This window comes from Anser anser (genome assembly GCF_964211835.1).
Source record: "Anser anser genome assembly, contig: HAP1_SCAFFOLD_51, whole genome shotgun sequence".
Taxonomy (NCBI): domain Eukaryota; kingdom Metazoa; phylum Chordata; class Aves; order Anseriformes; family Anatidae; genus Anser; species Anser anser.
The window spans coordinates 755,526-778,004 of record NW_028154169.1 but is presented as its reverse complement, the minus strand read 5'-3'; the positions used below and the strand labels follow the sequence as shown (position 1 = coordinate 778,004).

Sequence of the window (22,479 nt, the reverse complement as noted above, 5' to 3'; positions counted from 1 at the left end):
GGCTAGTATTGCCAATGAGCTGGCATATGATGATGGTGCACTCTGTACAAACTTCCGCCACATGGGTAGTGTACACCGGACTGCATCTGGATCTGCGGATGTTTGTGCGTCGTCTAGGTCCTTATAAATTACTTCCCGTACGGCCAATTCCCTCAGGTACTGAATTCCCTTCTCCATGGTGGTCCATTTGCCTGGTAGACATACAAGTTCTTCCTTGAAGGGATACCTTTCCTGCACAGCTGACAGGAGACGCCTCCAGAGGCTGCGAAATCGTGCTCCATCTCCAATTGCTTTGTCAATGCATGCGTCCGTAGCAAGGGATCCCAGCCGCCTGGCTTCCTTGCCCTCTAATTCCACATAATTGGCTCCCGTGTCCCAGCACCGGAGCAGCCAGGTGACAAGCTGCTCGCCTATACAGCGACCAAAATCTTTTCGCACATCTCGTAGCTCACGCTGGTATAGAGTCCGGGTAGTTACTGTTGATTTTTCGACATCCTCATCCCCATCTTCAGTCTCCTGCACCTTTGATGGCCCAGCCTCGTCTTCACTATGCCCAGACTTAGCAGAAGACTGTCTGCGTTCTAAACGACCTGAGCCTCTATACCATTTTTTCACCTTGTCTACAGGGGCAACTTGCACTGCTACAGCTCGTTTCTCTAATCCAGACACAGGGTCTGCCACAGGGGTTGGAATACCCTCTGCGGGGTCAACTTGCACTGTTACAGCTCGTTTCTCTGACCCAGACACAGGAGTGGGAGCAGCTGCAGGAGCTGGAGCTGCTGCAGGGGCTGGAGTGGCTGCGGGAGCTGGAGCTGGAGCGGCTGCAGGAGCTGGAGCGGCTGCAGGAGCTGGAGCTGGAGCAGCTGCAGGGGCTGGAGTGGCTGCAGGAGCTGGAGCTGGAGCAGCTGCAGGGGCTGGAGCGGCTGCAGGAGCTGGAGTGGCTGCAGGAGCTGGAACTGGAGCGGCTGCAGGAGCTGGATTGGCTGCAGGAGCTGGAGCTGGAGCAGCTGCAGGAGCTGGAGCTGGAGTGGCTGCAGGAACTGGAGCGGCTGCAGGAGCTGGAACTGGAGCGGCTGCAGGAGCTGGAGCTGGAGCGGCTGCAGAAGCTGGAGAGGCTGCAGGAGCTGGAGTGGCTGCAGGAGCTGGAGCTGGAGTGGCTGCAGGAGCTGGCGAGGCTGCAGGAACTGGAGCGGCTGCAGGAGCTGGAGCTGGAGCAGCTGCAGGAGCTGGAGCGGCTGCAGGAGCTGGAGCGGCTGCAGGAGCTGGAGCTGGAGCAGCTGCAGGAGCTGGAGCTGGAGCGGCTGCAGGAGCTGGAGCTGGAGCAGCTGCAAGAGCTGGACCTGGAACAGCTGCAGGAGCGGGAGCTAGGTTGCTAGTAGCATCAATTGCAGCTCGATAGGCACAAGCCAGACCCCAGCACGCTACAGTGATTTGTGTCACTTTGGAACTGCCAGAGTCATGACACCTTTTTTTCAAGCATTCTGCCAGTTTTTTAGGATTTTGCAGTTGTTCAGGGGTAAATGTCCAAAACACTGGAGGTGACCACTGCTCTAGAAACCTGCCCATATCCTCCCACACTCCCTGCCACTCGCAACTATCCCGCCTCAAGACAGATCTCCGGATGAGATTCCTAAGTAGTTGTTTAACCCTCCACAAAACCTGAAGCGCATTCAGGAGACATAACAACAAGAGCAGGCTGGTCTGAGTATCCCAAGGATATTCAACATCTCGGAGAACCACCGTAACTAGCTCGGGGGATAAGAGGGTGGTGATGAAGGAGAAAGGGAGAGTGAACAGGTAGGGAAACATGTCTTCCCTTGTCCCCTTCACAGATTGGCTCCCTAATGAAAACAGGCAATAGGTGTAATTGCTAATAGTTTCCGAGATATGGGTTCCAAAGTATAGAGTCGATGTCAGTGCTGAGTACAAATACCAGGTTAAAGTCGTGACCAGATATTTCATCATTTCATAAGCCATTGTTACACCGCACAGTACCATAATGGTCTTAAACCAGGGCCCGGAAAGGATAAACAGTGCAACAGGGAGCACATACAGAAAGTAACGCACTATAAAACTCAATTTGGAATACAGGTACAGCAGACTGGAGATTAAGGCAATCAACATCGTGACTAGCAACTATTAAGCAGGTCCAATACTTATACCAATTTTAGTTTAACACACTCTGGTCAAATTTGTCGATATCTCAACCCTTCGAGCCCCACGTTGGGCGCCAAAAGGGCTGTTGTGGTTTAACCCGGCTGGCAGCTAAACACCACACAGCCGTTCGCTCACCCTCCCCCCTCCCTCTCTGGGATGGGGGAGAGAAACGGGAAAGTGAAGCCGGTGAGTTGAGATAAAGACAGTTTATTAAGACAGGAATATACTAATAACAATAATAATAATAATAGTGATAATGATAATAGTATTAATAATAATAATGTGTAAGAAAACAAGTGATGCACAATGCAATTGCTCACCACCCGCTGACCGATGCCCAGCCTATCCCCGAGCAGTCGGCCCCCCACCCCGGCCAGCCACCCCTATATATTGTTTAGCATGACGTCAGATGGTATGGAACACCCCTTTGGCCAGTTTGGGTCAGCTGTCCTGGGTCTGTCCCCTCCCAGCTCCTGCTGCACCCCCAGCCTGCTCGCTGGCAGGACAGAGCGAGAAGCCGAAAAGTCCTTGGCCTGGTGTAAACACTGCTCTGCAACAATTAAAACATCAGCATGTTATCAGCACTCTTCTCATCCTAATCCAAAACATAGCACCCTACCAGCTACTATGAGGGAAAATTAGCTCTGTCCTAACTGGAACCAGGACAGAGATTCAGGTGATTTAGAATGCAGAGAGTCTTCTGCTAGGTCTAGGTATAGAGAAGACGAGGCTGGGCCATCAGAAGAACAGGAGGATGAAGATGAAGATGTCAAAAAAGCAACAGTAACTACCCAAAGCCTATACCAGTGTGAGCTATGAGATGTGCAGAAAGATTTTGGTTGCTGCATAGGTGAGCAGCTTGTCACCTGGCTGCTCCAGTGCTGGGACACCAGAGCCAATTGTATGGAATTAGAGGGCAGGGAAGCCAGGTGGCTGGGATCCCCTGCTGGAGATGCAGGCATTGACAAAGCAATTGGAGATGGAGCACAACCTTACAGCCTCTGGAGGCGTCTCCTGTCAGCTGTGAAGGAAAGGTATCCCTTCAAGGAAGAGCTTGTATGTCTACCAGGCAAGTGGACCACTATGGAGAAGGGAATCCAGTACCAGAGGGAATTAGCCATATGGAGGTGATTTATAGGGACTTAGACAATGAAGAAATATCCATAGATCCAGATGAAGTCAAGTGTACATGACCCATGTGGTGGAAGTTTGTACAGAGTGCGCCATCATCATATGCCAGCTCATTGGCAGTAATGGCCTGGAAAGAGGATGAGGAACCCACAGTGGATGAAGTGGCTAAACAACTCCGGCAGTACGAAGAAAGTCTCTCCTCTTCCCTACAGGCCTGCATCTCGGCTGTGGAGAAACTTTCTGAAGAGTTCCACCAACTTAAAGAGAATTTATCTTGCTCCCCACCTGAACTAACCAGTGTCCACCAACTAAAAGAGAATACTTTGGAGAAACTTTCTGAAGAGGTCCACCAACTTAAAGAGAGTTTATTTTCATCCCCACCTGTACAAACCAGTGTCTCAGCTATCAGGGGGAAGCGTTCATCCATGCAAGGAAGATGATATGGTGGGTACATACCCTGTGCGACCCTGTGATTTTACCTACATGACCATGGAGAGGACATGAGAAAATGAGATGGAAAAATCTACCTCGATCCTAGAGGCACGGGTATGTGAGTTGCAAAAGAAAACAATCCGGAAAAAGGGATTCTCTGAAAAGCTTGCTGCTCCAACTTCTAGCAGGCAGTTCGCTAGACACAGAAATGAAGATTCTGACTAGAGTGGCTGTGCCAGGGGGAGGAAAGGGGTAATTGAGTTTATTGGACTTTGTGGATTCGATGGCCTGGCACGTCAGACGCACAGAAGTATAAGGCTTTAATAGACACTGGTTCAGAGTGTACTCTAATGCCATCAAGCTATAAAGGGCCAGAGCCCATCTGTATTTATGGTGTGACGGGGGGATCCCAGCAGTTAACTGTATTGGAGGCTGAAGTGAGTCTAACCGGTAATGAGTGGCAAAAGCACCGTATTGTGACTGGCCCGGATGCTCCGTGCATCCTTGGCGTAGACTATCTCAGGAGAGGATATTTCAAGGACCCAAAAGGGTTCCGCTGGGCTTTTGGCATAGTTGCTTTAGAGACAGAGGACATTAAACAGTTGTCTACCTTGCCCAGTCTCTTGGAGGACCCTTCTGTTGTGGGGTTGCTGAAGGTCGAAGAACAGCAAGTGCCAATTGTGATAAATTAGCAGGTGTTTGTACATTGTCTTTAAAAGGAATTCAGAGAATCTGCTGAGAAGATAAGGTTTTGCAATTTACGACCTTGTTAAGGGGAAGACAAGCGAGTAGATAGTGAGGAGGGGGGGTGTTGGATAAACGTCCTTGGTAAAACAAAGACTCTGTGAAATACTGTTTGCTGCTTTTGCTTTTGCTACCCTTGAACACGAGCACAACGCTTGATCATTGACAGAAACAGAACGAACTGCACAGCTTCAAAAGATTCAACAAGTCCTGACAAGCCGAAACTTGGATGCTGACAAGCCGAACTTGGATGCTATAAAACGGCGACACTGAAAAGGGAGAGTTGTGTGCTGTGGTGGAGCGGAGACTCCCCAGCCGCCCAGCGCTGTTTTGCTTGTACCTGCTTACTTAATTAATAAACTATCTTCGATAGACCAGAAAATTGTGTGGTCTCGCTTATAACAAATTTGGTGCCGTGACTCAGATGAAGGCAAATTGACTGAGGACCCTTTCGGGGGAGAACCCCGCCCAATTCCTTTATGGTGAACTGAGCGAGCAGCCTGAACATAATTGCCTTAGAAATATAGAAGAGCAGGTAAAATTGAGACCTGATTTGGAAGATGTGGAGTTACCCTTAGGGGAACAGATATATGTAGACGGATCCTTGAGGGTAGTTGAAGGGAAAAGAAAATCGGGATATGCATTGGTTAATGGAAAAACATTCGAGGTAATAGAATCAGGCCCTCTGAGCCCGAGCTGGTCAGCACAGGCCTGCGAGCTATATGCAATGCTAAGAGCTCTGAAATTGCTGAAAGATAAAAGTGGAACAATATACACGGATTCTAAATATGCATATGGAATAATCCATACCTTTGGAAAAATATGGGAAGAAAGGGGACTTATTAATTCTCAAGGGAAAGGGCTGGTTCACGAGGAGTTAATTACCCAAGCGCTACAAGCTGTAAGGGAACCAAAAAATATCGCTGTGGTACATGTCAAGGGACATCAGAAGGGAACAAGCCCTCAAATTAGGGGAAACAATTTGGCAGACCAGGAGGCCAAACGGGCAGCACTCCTGTGTGTATATGAGGTGACAAAAAGGGCTGATTGCCCAGCGCTGTTTTGCTTGTACCTGCTTACTTAATTAATAAACTATCTTCGATAGACCAGAAAATTGTGTGGTCTCGCTTATAACGCCAATCGCTACCACAACTGTGCACCGGTGGCAATATCGCTGGTCATGGTGGCAATATTTGGTCATGGATGGCTATGTCCTTTTTAGGAAAGACAGGCTGGGGAAGCGACGGGGTGGGGTTGCCCTTTATGTGAGGGAGCAATTAGAGTGTACACAGCTCCACCTGGGGGAGGGTGAAGGACAAGTGGAGAGCTTGTGGGTGAGAATTAAGGGGTGGGCTGGTATGGGGGACACTATTGTGGGGGTGTACTACAGGTCACCAGATCAGGAGGAGGGGTTCGATGAGGCCTTCTACAAGCAGCAGGTAGCAGCCTCACGATCCCTGGCACTGGTTCTCATGGGGGACTTCAATTATCCAGATATCTGCTGGGTAAGCAACTCGGCCAGGCATGTGCAGTCCAAACAGTTCCTACAATGCGTTGAAGATAATTTTCTGATGCAGGTGGTGGAGGAGCTGACGAGGCGGGGGATGCTTCTGGACCTTGTCCTTACCAACAGGGATGGGCTTGTTAGGGACGTGAAGGTTGAGGGCAGCTTGGGATGCAGCGACCATGAGATGGTGGAGTTCAAGATGGAACTTAGTGGAAGAAGGCAAAAAGCAGGATTGCTACCCTGGACTTTCGGAGAACCAACTTCGACCTCTTCTGGGACCTGCTTGGGGGTATCTCATGGGCTAGGTTGCTAGAAGACAAGGGTGCTTGTGAGAGTTGGGCAACATTTAAACAGCACTTCTTCCAAGCTCAGGATCGGTGCATCCCTAAGAGTAGAAAATCAGGGAAAGGGGGCAGGAAACATTCATGGATGAACAAGGAGCTCATCGACAAGATCAAAAGGAAGAGGGAGGTCTATGAAATGTGGAAAAAGGGCCCGTCCTCCTGGGAAGAGTATAGAAGTGTTTTCAGGGCCTGCAGGGATGCGACAAGGAAGGCTAAAGCCCACCTAGAGATGAGGCTTGCAAAAGAGATAAAGGATAATAAGGGTTTTTTTTAAGTATGTAAACAGTAAAAGGAAGACTGGGGATAATGTGGGTCCCCTGCTGAACAAGGGGGTTGTCCTGGTAATGAGAGATGCCAAGAAGGTGGTATACTGAATGCCTTCTTTGCTTCAGTCTTTGCTTCAAGGACTGCCCCCAGGACTCCTGGACCCTGGAGGGTGGAGAAAGGGTCTGGGAAATGGACAGCTCCCCTCCAGTTGATGAGGGAGTGGTTTGGGAGCGTCTGAGTGGGATCAATGCACATAAATCCATGGGCCCCATTGGGATGCATCCGCGTGTGCTAAGGGACCTGGCAGATGTGATCACCGAACCGCTCTCTATCATCTTGGAAAGGTCCTGGAGAACAGGAGAGGTGCCTGAAGACTGGAGGATAGCCAATGTCACTCTGGTCTTCAAGAAAGGCAAGAAAGAGGATCCAGGAAACTACAAGCCAGTCAGTCTCACCTCTGTCCCTGGAAAGGTGTTGGAACAGCTTGTTCCGGATGCCATCTCCAAGCAATTGGAAGAGAAGAAGGTTATGAGGAGTAGTCAGCATGGATTCACCACGGGGAAGTTGTGCTCGACCAACCTCGTTGCCTTCTATGATGGCATCACCAGCTGGGTAGATGGGCGAAGAGCAGTGGATGTTATCTACCTTGACTTTAGCAAGGCTTTTGATACTGTCTCCCATGACATCCTGCTAGCAAAGCTGAGACAATGTGGGATAGACGAGTGGACAGTAAGGTGGGTTGAGAACTGGCTAACTGGCCGTGCTCAGAGGGTTTGGTGTCTTGCGAGGGGCTGGGTCTGTGGTGGCTGTGCCCAGAGCCCTGCAGCAGGCTGCAGTGGGCACTGGCCCCCAGCCTGGGTGGATGGGCTGGGCTGGGCTGTGCTTGGGAGAGGGCAGGGAGTTGGGGAGAGGTGGGCAGGGGCTGGTCTGGTCTGAGAAGCGCCTGGCAGAGGGCAACAGCAGTGTCAGGGAGCGGTGGGAGCATGCAGGGGAGGGCTCCCAGCAGGGCTTGGTGCTGCAGAGCCAGGGCTGCATTCAGAAGAGTGTTGGCACCAGGTCAAGGGAGGTGATCTTCCCTCTCTACTCAGCCCTGGTGAGGCCACACCTGGAGTATTTTGTCCAGTTCTGGGCTCCCCAGTACAAGAGGGACATAGAACTACTGCAGCAAATCCAGAGAAGGGCTGCAAAGGTGATTAGAAGACTGAAGCACCTGTTGTACCAGTACAGGCTGAAAAAACTGTGCCTGCTTAGCCTGGAAAAGAGAAGACTAAGGGGAGGCCTCATTAATGTCTATAAATATGTGAGGGGAGGGTGTCAAGAGGATGGAGCTGATTGTTTTTTAGTTTTGTCCAGTGACACGACGAGTGGCAACGGGCACAAACTGAAGCATAGGAGATCGCGGCTCAATGTGAGGGAGCACTTCTTTACTGCGAGGGTGACAGAGCACTGGAACAGGCTGCCCAGATAAGTTGTGGAGTCTCCTTCTCTGGAGATATTCAAAGCCAGCCTGGATGCCATCCTGCGCAATGTACTCTTGGTGATTCTGCTCGGCAGGGGAGTTGGACTAGAAGATCTTCAGAGGTTCCTTCCAACCCCGTCCATTCTCTTATTCTGTGATTCTATGAAGGGAGCCCAGAGCTGCAGGTGCATGGGAAAGGAGGCTGCTCTGGGCCCTTGCTGGCCTGGGCAGAGCAGGAAGGGGGCCCAGGGAATCCGTCCCCCCACTGCAGCTTGCCAGGACCTACAAGGCTGTCATGGAGCATCCGTGGTGCACAGGGAGAGGCCAAAGCCAAGGGGTGTGAGGTGAAGCAGGAGCTACTGGGCCTGCAGAGCAGGAAATCTTTGTCCGCCAGCTCGGGGCTCATCTGCAGAAAGGGGGTCAAGAGCGCTGCCTCTTTTTCACTTTCATGTACCCAATTTCCCAAAGTGGGGCAAGTTGATGGGCTCTGCCTCAGCCATTTAAATGTCCTGTTGTTGAGTCTCAGCCTGAGTTTGCCACAGATGACCCAGGATGTCAAATGGATGTTCAGCTGCCTACTGGGAGTAAGGGACACTATCTCTGGTTCCCAGTGGTCATTTCAACTTCAGGTCAATCCCAAGAACCCCCTTAAGAAGGGGGTTGTCTTTGAAGGGGTTTGATGTGCTGGGCTGAGCATCAGTTACAGGGACAAAGACCACTGCTGTCAGTGGAAGTGCCCTGGGTACTTCACCTGCCTCCACCTGATCCACCAAAATTCTCTGGTCACCTGCAGATCCTTCCTGACAGCAGCCTGTCCAGAGAATTACTTTAGATGCACCAGGGCCTCTGGAGGTGGCACTGGTTGTTCATGATCAGACAGCAAATCTCTGCCTGAATTCCCAGTAATTTCTTCAGAATGTAAGTAATAAGGCAAGTACTCATCACCTCAAATGATTCAATCCCTTCCATAAAATGTCACGAAGTGTAGTTTCTATCATGAGGAAATGTGAATTTTCAGGATGTATATTCTTCGCTAGAGAAGAAATAATGGTGTTCACCTGTACTTGCATTGTGATCGCTTTGTCTACCAAGGTGTGCTCCCTCATCTTCCAGGTACATCCACAAGTTTTGATTAAACAGACCCTGCTCAATGTCCCCTTTCCAGCTGCCTCTCTGGACCTATGGACTTCCCATTGTTCTCCTGGTTTGCGCTTCCCTTACTCTTTGAACATTCAGACCGCTCTCACTGACACAGTTGCTGCTTTGACCTTCAGGGAATTCAAGCTTGCTCATCTGTCAGCAGTCTGTCTAGTTGCTGCTTTCTGGAGTCAGACCTTCCACTTCTTGAGCCTTGCAGAGAACAGGGATGGCATACAGCCCAGGACTGACCGTAGGATATGGCCCCCAGCAGGAAGCACTCTGGTCATGCAGAAGGTGCAGATGATAGTGCTCCCACCTCTGTGAGCAAAGGGAGTGTTGTCCCCAGTCAGGAAGCTGGCCAGCATCTGGCACAGGGTGGTGGAGCTGTACAAGGTGTGGAAGGGGGACAAATCCCCAAAGAAGGCGGCCACGGGCATCTGCAGGTGTTTGCTTGTAGGCACCATCACAATGATGAGGGTGTTCCACATCCCAGTCACCGTGCTGGTCATGTGAAAGCGGAAGAAGAGATTTGTCTATGGGTAGAGGATCTTCCAGATGGACAGCTGGGGAAACTGAACGAATGGTGTCTTAGTGTCCCATTCCCTTCATGGAAATCATGTTAGAGCATTCTGGTCCTCCCTCTCTTGTTAGGACACCAATGAGCAAGATGTTTCTTTCTCAGTTTGTAAACGAAATGGTGAAGGGTGTTCAGAGGGGTGAAATGACCCCTGGCAGTCATGGCTGCGGTGTCCTGCCATGCAGTGGGAACACAATAGAGGTTAAGGGAGGGCATCATTTCTTCACATGTTTGACAACCAAACTCTAATAGCACAAATCACATTTCTAAAACCAGTCTCTCCCACATTCAGAGAGGTACAGTTGGTGACGAATGCGGTCTGCTTCAAACACCACACCCCATGAGAGATCCTGTTGCCTTCAGGAGCTGTCAGCTCTGAGGCCTTGGGGACACCTCGAGGGAGCCCAATGGCACAGAGCAAGTGATGCCATGGTTGGAAGCTGTGTTGCTGAGCTGGACCGGGCTCCTGGGCTCAAGGGGAGCTCCTGGCAAGCAGGCAGCACTGCAGAGAGACAGCTCTGCCCAGGAGCAGCTCCTCTGCACAGCACAGCAGGGCTGGGGGCTCTGACCACAGGTGGCACGGGGAGAGGGGAGAAGGAGAGAGGGGTTGGAGGCAGTGAGGAGTGCAACAAGAGAGGGCAGCGTGTGGCAGGACATATCTACGGACTCTTGACACCGTGAGTCTCTGGCAGCAGGGCAATGCAGGTGCAGTTGCCAAAGGGGTCTACTACAGCTGGTACATTTGATGCCTAATAGCATCTGACAGGACGGTTCTCTCTGTTTTTCCAGCGAAGAGTAGACAATGCTTTAGAGAATGTCATTTATGAGGGGGCATTTCAAGAGAAAGACCGAGGCTTGTTTTATCTGAAGGGGAAGGCTTTTTTGGACTCTGTGGTTTAAGATTTCTGTTGCAAAGGTTTTACAGGTTTCATGGTATGGGTTGTCAGGATTGTACAGGAGACTGAATCTACTAGAGCATTGCACTGAGAGATCAGTATGTCCGCAATTAACTTCATAAAGACCCTTCAGACACCTCACCTTAAAGACTGCACCAACATCATATTTGTGGTCTCAGGTTTTAACTGAGCTAACATAGAACCAGCACCCAGCAGGGACATGGGCAGGTGGTGAGAGGGAACTGCTGCCACAAATGCTGTGTGAGGGAGGGCTCAGGCACCTCCCTGCCATCTCCCCGCACAGCAGGTGCCTTCCCTGGGACACCCCCTGCTCTCCTTTCCCACCAGCACAGCCTCTGCCCTCAAGCCCCCGGTGTCCCCAGCAGGAGCTGCCGCCTCTGCAGGCAGAGCTGCAGCAGAGGAGGGTCTGCTGAGTGTCTGTCTGTCCCTCCCTGGTCTTTCCTCCTCTGGCAGCAGCACGCTGCCATTCCTCCTGGCTTCTCCAGCTGGCCATGCTGCTGCTGTTCTTGTTTCCAGGCTGGCTGAGGATGGAGGTTTCACATGCAAATGGAGTGAGCCCTCGGTGTGCTTGGACGGAAATGGGGTACGGGGACAGGGTGAGGGGTCTGGATATGTGTGCTTTGAGACTGGATTCTTCGGCTCTCAGCAGTGTCCAGGTTCTTCTTGGGTGAACCTCTGAGTGCAGTTGTCCTGCAGCTCAAAGAGGTGCCGGCACAGGTCAATTCAAACCAGGGAGAGGATCCACAGTATTTCACTTGGAATGCAGGAAAATTGCACAGGATTTCTGCCTTACAGACTCTCTTCAGGAGTGGCTGGTCAGCTAGAACAAAAGACACAATTATAAATCCACCTATGTTCTTTACCTGTTGCTGTAGGACAGGACTCATTCCTGAACTACCCACAGCAGAATGTCCTGCTCCAAGGGAAAGCCTCAGGCAGCATGAATACAAACACAGGAAAGGGATCTGCCAAATGTCTGCGTGCAATTGGGCAAGCACATTGGGGATTATATGAGAAATAGAAATCTTTTTTCTCAGATAACTCTGGTATATTATCACTGTATTTCTGTTCCTTGGGCAGGACCCCATGCCCAGAAAGAGCAAATGCCCAACAGCAGCTGTGTGAGTGAGTTCCTCCTCCTGGCATTCGCAGACACGCGGGAGCTGCAGCTCCTGCACTTCGGGCTCTTCCTGGGCATCTACCTGGCTGCCCTCCTGGGCAACGGCCTCATCCTCACCGCCGTAGCCTGCGACCACCGCCTCCACACCCCCATGTACTTCTTCCTCCTCAACCTCGCCCTCCTCGACCTGGGATGCATCTCCACCTCTGCACCCAAAGCCATGGCCAATTCTCTGTGGGACACCAGGGCAATCTCCTATGAAGGCTGTGCTGCACAGGTTTTTTTTTTAGTCTTCTTCTTTGGTTCAGAGTATTCTCTTCTCATCACCATGGCCTACGACCGCTACGTTGCCATCTGCAAACCCCTGCACTACGGGAGCCTCCTGGGCAGCAGAGCTTGTGCCAAGATGGCAGCAGCTGCCTGGGGCAGTGGCTTTCTCTATGCTGTCATGCACACAGCCAATACATTTTCCCTGCCCCTCTGCCAAGGCAATTCTGTGGACCAATTCTTCTGTGAAATCCCCCACATCCTCAAGCTCTCCTGCTCAGATGCCTATCTCAGGGAAGGTTGGCTTCTCATGTTTAGTGCCTGTTTAACCACTGTATGCTTTGTTTTCATTGTGGTGTCCTATGTGCAGATCTTCAGGGTGGTACTCAGGATGCCCTCTGACCAGGGATGGCATAAAGCCTTTTCCACGTGCCTCCCTCACCTGGCTGTGGTCTCCCTGTTTGTCAGCACTGTCATGTTTGCCCATCTTAAGCCCCCCTTGATCTCCTCCCCATCCCTTGACCTGGTGGTTGCAGTTCTGTACTCAGTGTTGCCTCCAGCAGTGAACCCCCTCATCTACAGCATGAGGAATCAGGAGCTCAGGGATGCTTTGAGGAAACTGATGCATTGATGTCTTTCAAAATCAGGAAATTGCCCTTCATCTTCCACATATGACTGATAATGTAATGCATTTCTGGCACAAGGTATAGTTTGCTGTTTTTTGGACTTTTTTAATACTCTTTAGAGCCGCAGCACCAGGTCGAGGATGTGTGTAATTGGGGTTGCATGGGGAAGGGGTTCCACAGTGGCTGTCCAGGCCAGCACAGATGTGCTTATGTGGGAATTGCTCCCTGGAATATGGAATATCCCAGAAGAGCAGGGCCCCCTGTGTGTGCAGGGGAGATATGGGAAGGGAAACCCTTTGCTACTGCTGCCAGCAGTACGCACCATCATACCATGATGCCATCATACGCACGTAGAGAGATGAACACCTGCGACAACAAAGGCCATCAGATATTCCTACAAGTCTCATGAAGGCCAGTGGGGCAGATAGTGTCACAAGGCGAAGTAACATCCCATGGGAAGCCACCTGGAGGCAGCTCTGGGATGTGCTTCCTTGAACGTCCCTGTGCCAATTCCTCATGCCTTGGGGTATCTCAGAGGAGGGCAGAGCAGGGTGAGGCACTGCAGGGCTGACGTGCTTCCCAGCCTCTGGCAGTGGCTGCAGGAGCCAGAGGGACACTGCAGGCACTTCAGTGCACTGCGTGTGGTGTGCAAGGTAGGGACCTGTGTCTCTCAACAGCCCCATGTGTATGAGGAGCGCAGGAGACCAGCTCAGAGATGGATATCTCACAGAGCCCTGGCATTGCCCTGTGTGCCTCCAGAAACAACCCCCAGTGTCTCTGTGAGATTTCTGTCACCCTACTTGCACAGGTTCATTCCAGATGCCTCTCTCTGCTATGTCACACTACCGTGACTTTCTGGACTGGGCTGTCAAAGGTTTGCAACATAGAGATTTCTGGGGACTTGGAAAAGGCAGGCATCAAACACATCTTAAGGAACGCCAAAAAAAAAAAAAAAAAAAGACGAGGAGAATTGCTGCTATCACCTCTGCTCCTGGTGACATGACGGGGAAAGTCCTGCCACAGCCATCTTCAGGTACATGGAGGAAAACAAAGAAATTGCTGAAGCAGTAGGGAAGGGGAAAGAAGGCAATGTGGTGAACCTGGACTTTATCAAGGCCTTTGCCATGGTCTCCTGGAGTCTCCCTTTGGCCAGACTGGTGATATTTGGACTGAAGAAGGGGATGATGATGGGGGGAGGGAAGGTGGCTGGACATTAGTGGTACAAAGTCCTCCTGACAGTCAGTTACCAGCAGCATCCCTCTGTGATGGGAACTTGGACCAACACCATTGACCCTGTTTGCTGTCTCCCTCTATGATGGCATGGAGTGCATTTTCAGCTCATCTGTGGATGATGCCAACTAGGTTGAGTCCTTGAGCAACTTCACCTTGCGCAGAGCACAACACTATGTAAGCCACTCCATCCCAGCCAGATGCAGTACAAGCAGGCACTTGGCATGCCAACTGTGAGAACCCCTCTGTCTACATACCCACTAGGACCCTTACAGGAAGAAGGCCTGCCTGTATGTTTTCATGTTCCTTCCTGGAGGTAAGGAACCGGAGAGGTTTGAGAGGTTGCTTGTGGAAACTTCATGAAGTTCAACAAGGCCTACTTGGCCTTGGTCCTACACCTTGGCCAGGGCAATCCCAAGCACAAATACAGGCTGAGTGGGGAATGGATGAGGTGATTCTCCCCCTTTTCTCTGCTCTCTTGAGACCCCACCTGGAGTACTGCGTTCAGCTCTGGGGCTCCCAATATAAGAATGACATGAAGCTGTAAGAGTGAGTCCAGACAAGGACTACAAGGATGAACACGGGACTGGAGCACCTCTCCTATTAAAACAGGTTGAGGGAGTTGGGGTTGTTCAGCCTGGAGAAGAGAAGGCTCTGAGGAGGCCTTATAGCGTCCATCCACTACTTAAAGGAGGCCAACAGGAAAGCTGGGGAGAGGCTTTTTCTCAGGGTGTGCAGTGATAGGACAAGGGGAATGGTTTTAAACTTAAAGAGGGTAGATTTAGATTAGATATTCAGATGAAATTCTAGATTTCGAGGTGAGGCACTGGAACTGATGCTGTGGGTCCAGAGGTCACCCAGAGGGAGTTTGGATCAGCCCATGCCCTTGTGTTTGAAGGAACAGCTGGCGAGAAGCTTCAGTGAAATCGTGGGAATACCAGAGAGCAAGGTGGGGAAGAGAAGTGGCTGTCTGCTGCCTTCAGAGAAGTGTGGGACAGCACAGAAAAACATGCAGAGGAGTGTTCTGACAAGACTGGAAGGCCACCTTTGTCACCGCAGCCATGGCTTATGAGGAGATATGTTATACTCATGGCACTGGGACCATGTATTTGCCTTTCAACTGTGTGCAAACACTGGGAGGTGTCATACCATCATCCTTCACATTATATATGGGCATCACCCCCTACCCCACAGACCCCAGGAAGACCCCTGAGTGAGACATGGGGGTTCAGGATCTCTCCTCCAGGGGCTGGGGTCAGGCCTTGGACCTTCTGCTTCACCAAAACAAAACGAAACTTTTCTCAGCACAGTACCTTTGCCTGTCTGTAATCATGGCCTCCAATTATCTGCCCTAGCAATTCCCACAGGAGGCTTTCATAGCAACAGAATAGAATAACCAAGAGTGTAGAGAGTAGAGTACTCTAATACTACAGGACAGAGTAGCCAACAGAGGTGAGACAGGTACTCTGATATAATGAAAGCCATCAGAAAGCTGATGCCAGTTAGATGACTGCTATGGGGAGGTCAGGAGTAGCCTGGCCAGAAGAGATGTGAGATTTGGGGTAGGGAAAAGGAAGGGAAGAGGAGCTTGGAAGTTTCTATTTGTAGAGGTAAGAGGGTTCATGTAATGTTGATGCTGCTGTAACACTGACTTAAAACAGTCATGCATGGCCCTTACACTATTTTCAACAATAACATTAATCCCTCAACATAGACATTAGTCCAACACCCTGACAGTAGTCCCCTACTATAATGCAGAACTCAAAGTATCACCTGAAGAAAAACTCAGCCCATAGCCCCTTTCCCTTACCTTTACTCTCTTGCTCACCCTAATCCCTGCACTTAACACTATCATTAAAATGCTCTATTTAACCCCAGACTTCTTGGCAGACCTAAATGCAACCCTAAACCATAATGCTTGCCCATACCCTAACCACAGACCTGATACCACAAGCACAACACCAAACCCTCCAACTAAAACTTTGCTTAATGTCTAACCCAGAAAGGTAAACCCTAGTCCCTAGGGGCTAGAGAGAGGTCATCTCTGCCTCAGGATCTCCTGCACCAGCAGCAGGAATGTGACTGTGGAAGTGACTGTAAGGTCACTTCTGTCTCTGCAGTTGATAGGCCAGAAGCATGAAAATGTCACAGAAAGAGACTATGAGGTCACTTCTGCCTGTATCTGGCAGGTCACCCTTGACTTCGACCTGGGATCTGTATTTTTCAGCTGACATCTGCCAGTGGCCCTGCTAGGCCAGCAGAAGGCACCTGGTTGGCATGCTGACTGTGGGATCCCCTCTGCCGACATACCGAGGAGGACCCAGACAGAAAGAAGGCCTGAATATTGGTTGTCGTGTCTCTTCTGCTTCAGTCCATGACTGGACAGCAGGAGGCACAAGGCTTGGTTGTGTCTAGCCAAGAAGCTGCAAGACCAGCAGCAGGCCCATGGCTTGGAAGACACTGGTGAGGTGACTTGTGTCTGGTGTGCTGACAGGCCTCAAGAAGGCCGATGGGTTGGGATGCCTACTTTGGGAGTGGTTTCCACTCTGATGGAGCTTGTTTGGTAGTAGGAAAGAGCAGGAGAGAAAAACGGCCACAAAATGCATCTTGGAAGGTAGGCACTGGCCACGAGGAGGAAGAAATGTCCCTCAAAAGGTAGTGCTGTGGTGCAAGAGGTCACCCAAAGAGTGTACGTGATAAGACCATGGCTTTGTGTTTAAAGGATCAATTGGTGAGGTGGTGAGGTTTGATGAGACATTGGTGAAGTGATGGAAATGCCAGGAGGTGAACAGAGATGGGTGTCTGCAGTCTTCAAGGAAATAGGGCAAAGTCTGGGATAGTATAGGAAAGACTGCAAAGGATAAGGCGGAGGGTGTTGGTAGAATGGAAGGTCCCAACAGCCCTGACGTTTTTGTCCCTGTGGCTAGAGCTCATGAAGAGATATGCCATACTCATTGCAATGGAGCCTCATTGCTTCCTTGCAACCCCTTGCAGAGGCTGGTAGGTATCATACCACTGTTCTTCTTGTGGCATCACACTGCTCACCACATCAAGCCTGATCAAGCCATGGGGGTGCACTATCTCCCCTCCCAGTAGCTGGGGTTAGGCCTTGGCCCTTCTTCTTCAATAAAACCAGTGAAGATATTTCTCAGCATACTGCCTTTGCCTACCTGTAATCATGGCCTCCAATTAGCTGCTCTAACAAGTCTCTGGGGAGGCTGTCTTAGTAACAGCCCTCTGTGGGGCCCATTAATACTCCAAATCACTTCAACTTTTCCTTCTGACTTTACTTTCTCAGGTGGTTGCATCATTCTTCTCACAGTACCTGAGTGTCATAGCCTCAGCACCAAAATACACCATGGAACTCATTAAAATGAAGAAACTCCTAACATCTCTTGCATAGTTTTGTTCAGGACTTCAAGACTTGTTCAGCTAATTGGAGAGCTTTCATGTTCTAGTTAAGGAGGAAGATTTCAAAAAGCACCTAATAAAAATCTTTTCCCATCTTAAAGGATGCATTTAGTTGAATTTTGTTTAGGAGTATTATTCCCTAATTGATATTCATCCAGGGTGTCTCCTTCAGAGACTTGCATAGGTAGGAAAAGCAGACTCTTGAGGTCTGACACTGCATGGAGAATCTTGCTCCTCACCACGCCAGCCCTGACATTTCTCTCATTGGCCACCTGGCGCTTCCATCACTTTTCCTTACACCAGACTTATGCATTAAAGTCTGCAGCTGGACGTTACAGCTCCATTTCCTCAGCTCCCACCTGCTTTACTAAGAGACATGGATGAACACAGGTGTGGAAGGGTTTTTCCTATTTCCAACCAAAGACCAGCAAAACATGCATAAATTTTCAAAAAAATAAAGAAATAATAATAAGAAAAAAAACAAGCTCCTCATCTTCTATTCCTTCTCTGAGGTTTACCTTCCCAAAAGATTGAATATACAAGAAGTATTTTATACTGATAGATATGAAATTATGAACTATAGTGTTAGTATCGATCCATACAATATGAATTCAATGATAAAGTATGAGGTTCTTGCTAAAGAAAAAAAATACATATTGCTGATAGATGAGCAAGCTGGGCTGCTTCTACCTGAATCTCAAAGCAGCAACTGTGTTGGTGAGAGTGGTCTGAATGATCAAAGAATAAGGGGAGGGCAAACCAGAACAACAGGAATTGCATAGGTCCAGACGGGCAGCTGGAAAAGCTATATTCAGCATTGTCAGTTTAATCAAAACTTGTGAACATACCTGGTAGATGAGGGAGTACATCATGATACACTACGGGAGGACAATGCAAGTACATGTGAACATCAGTATTTCTTCTCCTGTGATGAATATACATCCTGAAAATTCACATTTCTTCATGGTAGAAACTACGCTGTCTGACATTTTATGGAAGGGATTGAATCATTTGAAGTGATGAGTAATTGCTCTATTAGTTAAGTACTCATGAAATTACTGGGTATTGAGGCAGAGCTTTGCTGTCTGACAATAAACAATCAAGCAAAACCACCAGAGACCCCATCTGAGGTACTTCCCTGGATTTGCAGCTATCAGAAAGGACCTGCAGGAGACCAGAACCTTTGGGGGGATTCAGGGGGAGGTAGATGGAGTTCCCAGGGAAACTCCACTGCCAGCAGTGCTCTTTATCCCTGCAACTACAGTCCAGCCCGGCACACAAAACCCCTTCAAGGACAAAACCCCTCTTTCAGTGAATTCCTGAGACTGACCCAAAGTTGAAAAGGCCATTGGGAACCCAAGATACTCTCCTTTGTTCCTACTAGACAGCTGAACATCCATTTACCCTCCTGGGTCATCTGTGGCAAATTCAGGCTGCAAGACTCAAGAACAGGACACTTGAAAGAGCTGAGACAGAACCCATCAGCTTGCCCCACTTTGGGAAATCGTCCCCTTCCAACTATGGGTATGAAAGTGAAAAATGTGAGATGACCCATCTGGTCAATGCACAGAGTAAGGGAAAGTCATAGGCATTGTGCTGTATTGGCAGAAGGCAAAAGGCATTGCATTGTGCCTCAGACTAATCAAGGAGACCTAATCCAGTTCATCCACAAGATACAGAAAAAAACTTGAAGCTCAGTGAAGGATGTTGAGTTGTGGCCTAAAATGAAGAAGGATGTTGATTACTGGTGAAGGAACTGTCCCTTTGTGCCATCACCAATGCAGATTACACAAGAACTGCATCACATAAAGTAACCCATCCCACCCTGGCTCTGTCACCCCATGAGGCAGAGGAGAGGGAGGTGACAGCCAAGGGACACATTTGGGTGTGGAAGATGGGGCCCAGCAGAGACAAGGAGTCAAGGCAGTGGGGTGGGAGAGGCCAGGAGAAGCAGCCCAAGGGGTGGTGCTGCTTGTGAGGACATGTTTGTGCCAGCCGCCTGAGTGGGCAGCAGCTGTGTGGAGTCAAGGGGAGGCCAGAAAGTGCATGCCAAGAGTGCTCCTGCCAGCAGAGACAAGGCCTGGTCCAAGGACAAGGGGAGAGGCAGGCCCAGGGCAGGGGTCTGCAAGGGCCATGCTGAGCTCGCTGCCCCTGCAGCAGCCACACTGGCCCTCAGCAGATGTTCTGGCCAGCACACACTGGGAGGTCCTGGCGTGCATCAGAGAGCAGCAAGGAGGGCGCTGGATAGGGCCAGGGTGAGATGGGTGGTAGAGCCCCATGCAAGGGCTGGCTGGGGGTCCCCTCTGCTGCAGCCACTGCATGGAGCATGGCAGGAGGAGGGCAGGCAGGGCTTGTGGCCACAGTGCAGAGCCTGGTCCTGGACGCTCCATGACCATCTTGCAGGTCCTGGCAGGCTGGGGTGAGGGGACGAATGCCCTGGGCCCCCTTCCTGCTCTGCCCAGGCTAGCAAGGGCCCAGAGCGGCCTCCTCTCCCCTGCCCCTGTGACTCTGGGCTCCCTTTGCGCAGCCCTAGCTCTGCAGCACCAAGCCCTGCTGGGAGCCCTCCCCTGCATGCTCCCACCGCTCCCTGACACTGCTGTTGCCCTCTGCCACGCACTGCCCAGCCCAGCCCATCCCTTGCTCACCTCTCCCCACCTCCCTGCCCTTGCCTGGTCAGCCAGTCTTGGTCCTTTCCACTTGTTCACTGAAGGCCTCTGAGACCTTTGTGCTGAGGCCTTGCTGTCTGTCCTGGCATTGCAGAGCTCCCATCAGCCCATGCATCCTTTGGCTTAGCTTTACTGTGAAAATCCACTCACTGCCCACCCAACACAAGGCAAATGGATCCCCTAGAAAACCCTTAGGATATCTTGGAGGCTCCTGATACCTTCTTGATGCCAGCAGCCCTGTGACATGTCAGACAGTTCCAGGAAGCTGCTTCTTGACTGATCAGGGTGTCCAGGGGCACTGGGAAACTGCCAGTGACGACTCAGTCCATCCCTGATTCCCTCACCCAGCACCCCATCCCCTCATGCCCCTGTGCCCAGGTGGCACCCAAGCACAAGACTGAGGCCTTGAGACTGGTATTCCCTGAGTGTCTTCTGCACTCCAGTTTGGGAAGAAGAGCCCTGACCACTGAGCAACTTCATTTTACTAACAAGATGCCACTACAGAGGCCAGGTGTCATTTAGGAATAAACACATTTAGAGAAAACCTCTGGGTCACACAGAGGACTAGTCACCTAGAAAAGAGGAATGAAAGCAAACATTTATCTGCAAACAGAATTTTAAAGAATGCTACATCTAAAGGCCACAAATTGCCTGATATTAACTTGAGTAAAACTAGAAAAGTGGGAGAGCCAATTTATTGCTAAGTAAATATTACCACTAAAATCAGTTTCTTCAATGTGCTTTTCAGGTCCTGGTTCCTCATGCTGTAGATGAGGGGGTTCACTGCTGGAGGCACGACGGAGTACAGAACTGCCATCACCATGTCCAAGGATGGGGAGGAAATGGAGGGGGGCTTCAGATAGGCAAACATGGCAGTGCTGACAAACAGGGAGACCACAGCAAGGTGAGGGAGGCATGTGGAAAAGGCTTTGTGCCGGCCCTGCTCAGAGGGCATCCTCAGCACTGCCCTGAAGATCTGCACATAGGACAGCACAATGAAAACAAAACAAACAAAGACTAAAGAAATATTAAACAGAAGTGCCCTGACTTCCCTGAGGTAGTCATCTGAGCAGGAGAGCTTGAGGATGTGGGGGATTTCACAGAAGAACTGGTCCACAGAATTGCCTTGGCAGAGGGGCAGGGAAAATGTATTGGCCGTGTGCAGGACAGCATGGAGAAAGCCACTACCCCAGGCAGCTGCTGCCATCTTGGCACAAGCTCTGCTGCCCAGGAGGCTCCCGTAGTGCAGGGGTTTGCAGATGGCAATGTAGCGGTCGTAGGCCATGACAGTGAGGAGATAATACTCTGCTACAACCAAGAAGATTGAAAAGAAGACTTGTGCAGCACATCCTTGATAGGAAATGGCCCTGGTGTCCCAGAGGGCATTGGCCATGGCTTTGGGCAGAGTGGTGGAGATGCATCCCAGGTCGAGGAGGGCGAGGTTGAGGAGGAAGAAGTACATGGGGGTGTGGAGGCGGTGGTCGAAGGCTATGGCTGTGAGGATGAGGCCGTTGCCCAGGAGGGCAGCCAGGTAGATGCCTAGGAAGAGCCCGAAGTGCAGGAGCTGCAGCTCGCGCGTGTCTGTGAATGCCAGGAGGAGGAACTCGCTCACAGAGCTGCTGTTGGGCACCTGCATGGTTCTTGGCTTGGGGTTCTGTCCCAGGGAAACAAAAAAACAACAACAGCAAAAAAGCACAGAAGTTTTATATGAGAAAAGCTTGTTCCATTTCCCTATTAATCCAATGTAATGATTCTTCTCTATCAGGATTACAGTTGGCAGGTCCCTTTCATGCGTCCTTACTGATGCAGCCTGAGGATGTCCCTGTGAATAAGGGATTCTGCTGTGAGCAACACGAGTCAGTCCTGCCCAACAGCAAGAGGTTAAGAGGAACATGGGGTAATATCAGATTCAAATCACCTCCTAATAAAGAGCTTTTCCATATAGTTTCTCACAACTCACCCATCTGCAGAGCAAGGCTGTGGGGAATTATTTTTGTATTTTTTGTCTAGCTGCCCACCCCAATCCTGAGGACTTTTCCTAAGGCAGAAATCCTGGGCATTTCTGCTGCACTCCAAGTGAAAAGCTGTGGATCCTCAGAGGCAAAGGGACTCCCCCTTTAATTCAGAGTGTTCTTTAGAGAGGACAGCCAGTCTGTACATCACAGCTGGTCACAGCTGCGCTGTGCTGGCAGTTGAGATGACATTTGAGATGCAGGACCATTGCACTCAGAGGTTCATAGACGCATAGAAACGTAGAATATCACAACCTGGAAGGGACCCAGAAGGATCCTCAAATCCCACCCCTGGATCTGTATATAGGCACCCAAAAGTAGGTCCATACACCTGTGAGGGTTGTCCAAAAGTTTCTGGAATTGTGGTAGCCTCAGTGCTGTGACCACTTCCCTGTGGTAGCTGTTCCAGTGTCTAAGGCACCTGGACACTGCTGGGAGCAAAGGAATCCAGGCTCAAAGTGCACAACCACAG

At 50.4% G+C, this 22,479-nt stretch overlaps 2 protein-coding genes across 2 annotated transcripts; one reads left to right on the top strand and one right to left on the bottom strand.

Annotated features, from left to right (window-relative positions):
* Positions 1-11,696: 11,696 nt before the first annotated feature.
* Positions 11,697-12,693, top strand: LOC310890451 (olfactory receptor 14C36-like; the record flags this gene model as incomplete). The annotated part of the gene is made up of 1 exon (XM_083852807.1): positions 11,697-12,693. Exon 1 carries the CDS (start codon positions 11,779-11,781, stop codon positions 12,691-12,693), a length of 915 nt encoding a protein of 304 aa, XP_083708933.1. The 5' UTR covers positions 11,697-11,778.
* Positions 12,694-20,556: 7,863 nt separating this feature from the next.
* LOC310890466 (olfactory receptor 14J1-like) lies at positions 20,557-22,036 on the bottom strand. The gene has a single exon (XM_083852821.1). It carries the CDS (start codon positions 21,887-21,889, stop codon positions 20,696-20,698), a length of 1,194 nt encoding a protein of 397 aa, XP_083708947.1. The 5' UTR covers positions 21,890-22,036; the 3' UTR covers positions 20,557-20,695.
* Positions 22,037-22,479: the final 443 nt, after the last annotated feature.